General features: G+C 53.9%; 1 protein-coding gene across 1 annotated transcript in view; it reads right to left on the bottom strand.

The window, feature by feature from the left end:
* Positions 1 to 6,500, bottom strand: part of DYSF (dysferlin) — a gene marked incomplete at its 5' end in the record, with an annotated part of 48,084 nt that overhangs the window by 33,437 nt on the left and 8,147 nt on the right. The window contains 8 exons of the mRNA XM_009081971.1: positions 143 to 298; positions 980 to 1,172; positions 1,844 to 1,950; positions 2,548 to 2,672; positions 3,155 to 3,332; positions 4,920 to 5,033; positions 5,609 to 5,724; positions 6,470 to 6,488. Coding sequence (XP_009080219.1) covers positions 143 to 298; positions 980 to 1,172; positions 1,844 to 1,950; positions 2,548 to 2,672; positions 3,155 to 3,332; positions 4,920 to 5,033; positions 5,609 to 5,724; positions 6,470 to 6,488 — 1,008 coding nt within the window. The remainder of the gene's footprint in view (positions 1 to 142; positions 299 to 979; positions 1,173 to 1,843; positions 1,951 to 2,547; positions 2,673 to 3,154; positions 3,333 to 4,919; positions 5,034 to 5,608; positions 5,725 to 6,469; positions 6,489 to 6,500) is intronic.

The raw sequence follows: 6,500 nt of genomic DNA, 5'->3' as shown, positions 1-6,500 counted from the left end.
CCACAACCTCCCTGGGGCATCCATAATCTCCTTGGGGCATCCACGACCTCCTTGGGGCAATCAGAACCTCCTTGAGGTCAACCAAGGAGGGGAAAATTTTCTTCAAACTCAAGATCCCACCTGGACTCATACCCCAAAGTACCTTGAGGAAGATGGTCTGGAGCTTCCCACAGTTCCTGCCACAGCAGTTGGAGATGTTCCTGGAGAAGAGGACCTCGTGAGCAGGAACACGAGCATAGGCCACACGTTTGTGTCCCTGCAGCATCCAGATCACGATGTCAGGGAGACTGTTCTGGGGCTGCAGAAAACAAGAGACAACAGTGTCCAACTAGGCAGAATCCAAACAAGCACTCATGGAATAGAATCATGGAATGGGTTGGGTTGGAAGGGACCTTAAAGATCATCTAGTTCTAACCAGAGACATCTCCCACCAGCACAGGTTGCTCCAAGTCCCATCCAACCCAACCTGGAACACTTCCAGGGATGGAGCAGCCACAGGTGCTCTGGGCAACCTGTGCCCATGCCTCACCACCCTTACAGCCAGGAATTCCTTCCCAACTTCCAGCTAAATCTCCACTTTCCCAGGGTGAAGCCATTCCCTGTGTCCTGTCTCTCCATCCCTTCTCCTAAGTCCCTTTCCAGCTCTCTTGGAGCCCCTTTAGGGCTCCCTGGAGCTTCTCTTCTCCAGGATGGACATTCCCATCTCTCCCAGAATGGCTCCATGGCAGAGCTGCTCCAGCCTTGGAGCATCTCCTTGGCCTCCTCCTGACCCTGTTGAACTTCCTCAGCCATAAGCAAGACCAGACTTCAAGGTGGTGCCACACCTGTCACCTTCCTCTGAGGGGACATATGGGGACAAGCATGGATTGGGCACATATGGGAGAACCTCATCCCTACCTCCCATCACCATGGAATGATTGGGATGGATGAGATCCCCCTAAGGTGGAATCAACCCCCAACACTGTCCCATCAGTGTCACCTCCTCTGCCATGGCCCTGAGGTGGGATAACCAGTCCTCAGCCTGCTCCAGGACCACCGACAGGTTCAGGTCTTCATGTTTGAGCTTCAGAGCTTCCTTCTGAATCTTCTCCAGGTGGGAATTGCGGAACTGGAACATCTTCTGGTCCAGGTGGGTGCTGGATGCTCTTCCAAAGACATCAGGAAGGGACAGGCTGCGGGAACAAGCAGAGAGGTCTGGATTGGGGTGGGAATGGGACCTTGAAGGTCATCTCATCCACCTCCAGTGGGACATCAGAGCTCATCCATGCTCCTGGGGGGTTTTCCTGCCTTTTTCCACGTTTTTTTCCCTCTTTTCAGAATTTCCAAGGAATTAAGAAGCTCCCAAAGATATTTAGGGACCAGAAATTCCAAGGAGATTCCAAGCACACCCTGAGGAATCAAGATGAGGCCCTGGAGGAGATTCAGGATGGTTGAGGATCCCAGGAGGATCTTCAGGGATTAAGGCATTGAGAGGTTATCCTGGAAAACCCAAGGATTTATGGTGCTGTCATTACAAACATTCCTCCTGCTCCCAAGTCTCACCCTTGGAATGAGGAATTCTTCCAGAAAAAAAAATAGAAGGAGATAAAGAGAAACTTATTTTTAGACCATGAAGGGAAGAGGTTTGGGAAGAGATTGTTAAGGACTGAGCCAGAGAGAAAATTCCCAGTTCAGGCTGGGATTGGGCTCCATAAGGAAAGGGAGAGGGGAAACAGAGAAAAAGAGAGGGAAAGGGGGGAAAGGGGAATAAAGGGGGGGAAAAGGGGGGGAAAGCAGTGTTCCCAACCAAGCTAAACAAGAAGTGTTGGGAAAGGTTTTGTCCCCCAGAAGTGCCTGGAAGTACCTGCAGTCAGCAATGACATCATTCAGGAGTTGTCCTGCCAAGGCCTCCAACTCACTGGGAGAACGTTTGGACTTCAGAGCCACCTGCAGCTTCTCCAGGTTTGCTTCCTGCAGGACAATGGGGAATGAGGAGTTGCAGAGCAGGGAACCCCCTGGAGACCTGCACCATCCCACAGCCAGGAGCAACCAGGCTGCTCCTTGTGATCTGAGGCTTCAGCCGGGGTTTTGCACCTCCCAGTGTGGAGATCCAAGGAAAACACCTGGGAAATCCAGCAGTAAATCCCATAAATAGCTCAGGAGATTAACTTTCGTCCCTGGAAGTGTTCCAGGCCAGGTTGGATGCAGATTGGAGCTGCCTGGGCTGGTGGAAGGTGTCCCTGGGTGTGACTAGATGCTTGTTCATGTCCATTCCAACCCAAAGCATTCCATGATTCCAAGAAGCTCCAGACCTCCTGCGCCTGCAGCAGGTGGGTGGCAGGACATGCCCTGTGTGTCACCCCACTGGTGGTCACAGAAGGGTCCTACTCACCCATGGACTGAGCAGGACAAATGGGACACCAACAGGTTTCTCCTCCACAGCCCAAGAGCCATCAACCTCCAACCCTGAGCCACCCTGGGGGGTGTCCTCTGTCCCCTCCCTGTCCTGTCCTCCCAGACTGGATGGAGAAGGGAGGGGACACTGTCAAGTGCCACCAGGACACTCACCAGCCTGTCTGCTGCATGGTGGAGCAGGTTCTGGGCGTCAGTCCTGTAGCTGATGTCCTCCCAGTAGGATGACAGCACCACCACAGGTTTCACGTTGCCCCAGGGCAGGTAGTAGTATTGACACCCTAGGGGACACAGGGTGGAGGTGACCTCCTGGTGTTGAGGGGACAGGGGACACCACCTCTCAGGAGTACAGGGGAAGGAGGACAGAGCAGCTTTGGGGTGGGAGAACATGCCTGAGGGACTTTGGGAGCAGGAAGCCTAAAGGGGCTCCAAGAGAGCTGCAAAGGGACTTGGGACAAGGGATGGAGGGACAGGACACAGGGAATGGCTTCCCACTAGAAAAGTGGAGATTTGGGTGGGATTTGGGAGGGAATTCCTCCCTGTGAGGGTGGTGAAGGGCTGGAATGGAATTCCCACAGGAGCTGTGGCTGCTCCATCCCTGGGAGTGTTCCAGGCCACGTTGGATGGGGCTTGGAGCCACCTGGGCTGGTGGGAGATGGAACGAGATGACCTTTAAGATCCCTCCTAACCCACACCATGATCCCACAACCACCTCCCATTGAATTTGGAGTATCTTCAAGGCTGGAGCCTCCTCCGAGCTCACCATCGAAGACAGCCTGGCTGTACTGGGTGGTGGAGGCCAAGGGCAAGCAGGTGGTGTCAAACTTGTTGCCGTAGTTGCCGATGCTGACCTCAAACTGGATGGCGTCAGCCACATCCTGCAGCATGGTGGCCGAGTAGAAGGCAGCGAACAGGGAGTACTTCCGGCGCCGGAGGTACTTCTGCCACGGGGACAGGGAGGTGTCAGGGATGGAGGTGGTGAAGGGCAGTGACTCAAACAATCACCACTCCCCAGACCAAGGGGAGGACAAGTTTGGTGGAAGGTTTGGGAGGAGAGAGGCACCGGGAGGTGGTGAACCCTCTGAGCTGCATGAACACAGCCCAAGGTGGAGAGATGTGGTCCCAACATCAACCCAACTTTTGCTTGGCCACCAGCTGGTTCTGGAGTCGGTCAAGGGAAAAGGCTGATAAGAAGCAGATCCTGCAGGTAGCTTGATACTTTCATCATGCCATTGTCCTCCCTTACACAACTGGCTCAGGTGGTATGGGACATTCACACCATGAATCATCGCAGACCTCCAAGAAACACCAGTCATGGCTTAGAAGGGCTCAGGAACCATCAAAGACCCCTGAAGTGCCACCAGACTCATCTCTGGGGCTTGCCCCAGAGGAATGAGCATGATCCACAGCCATCAGAGGTCCCTGGAGAGCTACCTGGGTGTTCCCACCTGGACCTGAACCTATATTAACCCTTTGAACTTCATGTTTTGGGGTTTCTCCCAGCTCTGATGGATCAAGGCTGTTACCATCACTTCAAAGAACATCTACATTGCAAGATTCAAGTGTCCTCCCTGGATCCATGGGTAATGATATCTTTCCTCTCCACTAGCTACTCTTACCCTCTCTGTCTCTGGCCTGAAGAAAAGGAGGCTCAAGGGGGATGTTCTGCTCCCCACACCTCTCTGACAGGAGGTGCAGCCAGAGGGGATTGGGCTCTGCTCCCAGGGAACAGGACAGGAGGGAATGACCTCAAGGTGCTCCTGGGGAGGTTCAGGTTGGACATCAGGAGGAATTTCCCCATGGAAAGGGAGGTGGTAGTGTCACCAAGCCTGAAGGTGTTCAAGGAACAACTGGATGTGGCACTCAGTGGTTCTGGTCTAGTTGACAAGATGGTGATGGGTCACAGGTTGGACTTGATGGCCTTGGATGAGCAAAAGGAGCAAATCTTAGGGAGAATCTGAGTAGAGGTTAATTTCCCACCCTTCCATGAGAACTTCCAGCACCTTCCAGCACCTAAAGGGGCTCCATGAGAGCTGGAGAGAGCCCTGGGACAAGGCATGGTGGGCAGGACACAGGGAATGGCTTCACCGTGGAAAAGTGGAGATTTGGGTGGGATATTGGGAAGGAATTCCTGGCTGTGAAGGTGGTGAGGGGCTGGGGTGGAATTCCCAGATCAGCTGTGGTTGCTCCATCCCTAGAAGTGTTCCAGGCCAAGTTGGATGGGGCTTGGAGCCACCTGGGCTGGTGGGATGTGTCCCTGGATGACCTCTCAGGTCCTTCCAACCCAAACCATTCCATGACTCCGTATCTTCCCCATGGTCTCCTCATACCACACATTGCCTTGGATGGATCAAGCTGACTCCATGGATGGATGGAAACCCAGCAGGAAACATCCTCCAGAACCTCACCAACCTCTCCACCACTTATGGGCATCTCCCACCAGGACCAACACCCACAGCCGCTCTCTAGGTCCTCACATGTCAACCCCAGAACCCACAGGGTTGGATATCTCATGGATACTCCATTACCTCCACCCTCAGGATGTCATCTGCAGAAATATCCTCCACCTTCTGCTCCACATGCTCCACCAGTTTGGTCTCCAGCTCCACCAGGATCCTGCCACGATATGCCACTCCCTCGCCCTTGGGGGACACCAGGGACAGGTGTCAGGACCTCCTGGTGCCACCTCCTCATGGGTGAGCTCTGCCTTGGCCTTCAAGGAGCTTTACCACAGCCAAGCAAGAAGAGGCAAAGAGGTACTGGAGGTGCTTCCAGGTGGAAGGTTGAGAGCAGAGAGGCACCAGGAGGAGGTTAGCCATGGGCAGGAGACACAGCACAGGCTCCTGGTGACAAACCAGTTTAGGTTAATTGGCCTTTGAGAAGCTTCAGTGCAGCCAAGCAAGAAGAGGCATAAAGGTTCTGGAGGTGCTTCCTCTAAGGCGCTTCATCACAGCCAAGCAAGGACAGGCAAAGAGGTCCTGGAGATACTTCCCTCCAAGGAGCTTCACTACAGCCAAGCAGGGACAGGCAAAGAGGCTCTGGAGGTGTTTCCAGGTGGAAGGTCTGGGAGCAGAGAGGCACCAGGAGGTGGTTAGGCATGGGCAGGACACACAGCACAAGCTCCTAGTGACAAACCAGTTTGGGTTAAGAGCATCTGGTTTTGGGCCAAGGAGCAGTGGTGGTTAGTTGAGGTCCTGCTAGAAGAAGCCAAGGTCACCTTTCCCAAGTTGAGGGTCTCATAGGGGTCAGGGAAGCCAGTGAACTCCCTGGGGCTGCCATAGAGGTTGACGTAGCAAGGGCCAAAGGTTGGTAGGAATCCAAGTCCATCATCCACTGGGGATCACAGGGAAAGGAGACATTAGACATTTCCAAAGGCTCCATAGGGATGTGGCCACCTAGGACGACCACATGTGGCTGGAGGCCACCAAAATGCTCCAGTTTTCACCCATTTGGGATTCTACAACCACTTCTTTTAGTGCAGAAGAAGGAGAAGGTGGGTGTGGGTGCTGTCCTGGGGAGGACATGGGATCCCTGGTCCTAGAAAGTGTCCCCATGGAAGGAGGGACACTGAGAGGGGTTGGACAAGTGTAGAAGAGATAGGACAGGAGGACATGGCCTCAAGTTGTACCACAGGTGGCTTAGGTTGAATATTGGGACATGGAAACATGGGATATGGGACATGTCCTTCATAGAAATGGTTGGCCAGGCCTGGCACAGGGGTGGAATCACCATCTCAGGAGGAACTGAACATCCATGTGGATGTGGCACTGGGGGACATGGTCAGTGGTGGCTTTGGCAGTGCTGGTGGATGACTGGAATTTTCATAGGGCTCTTCCAACCTGATTCCATCAGGATAATCCCTCATTTTCTTGGAAGCTCCAGCAGGACTCATTGGCTGCTCAACAGGGACACCCCTAACCCACCATGGAGAAGGGCAAGACAGCCCTTTCCCTGCTCCCAGAGGGCAGGAAAAGACCAAGCTGGAGCCATTCCCTCCTCCCAAGTTGCCACAGCTGATCCTCCCCCAGTCCAGACCAGTAAAGTGGTGATGGCCAAGCAGGAGGCTAATGGGACGTACGGTCTGAGGCCTTCAGAGGCTTCATGAGAGC

This window comes from Acanthisitta chloris, unplaced genomic scaffold (assembly GCF_000695815.1).
Source record: "Acanthisitta chloris isolate BGI_N310 unplaced genomic scaffold, ASM69581v1 scaffold8849, whole genome shotgun sequence".
Lineage (NCBI taxonomy): Eukaryota > Metazoa > Chordata > Aves > Passeriformes > Acanthisittidae > Acanthisitta > Acanthisitta chloris.
This window is presented reverse-complemented; position numbering and strand designations above follow the sequence as displayed.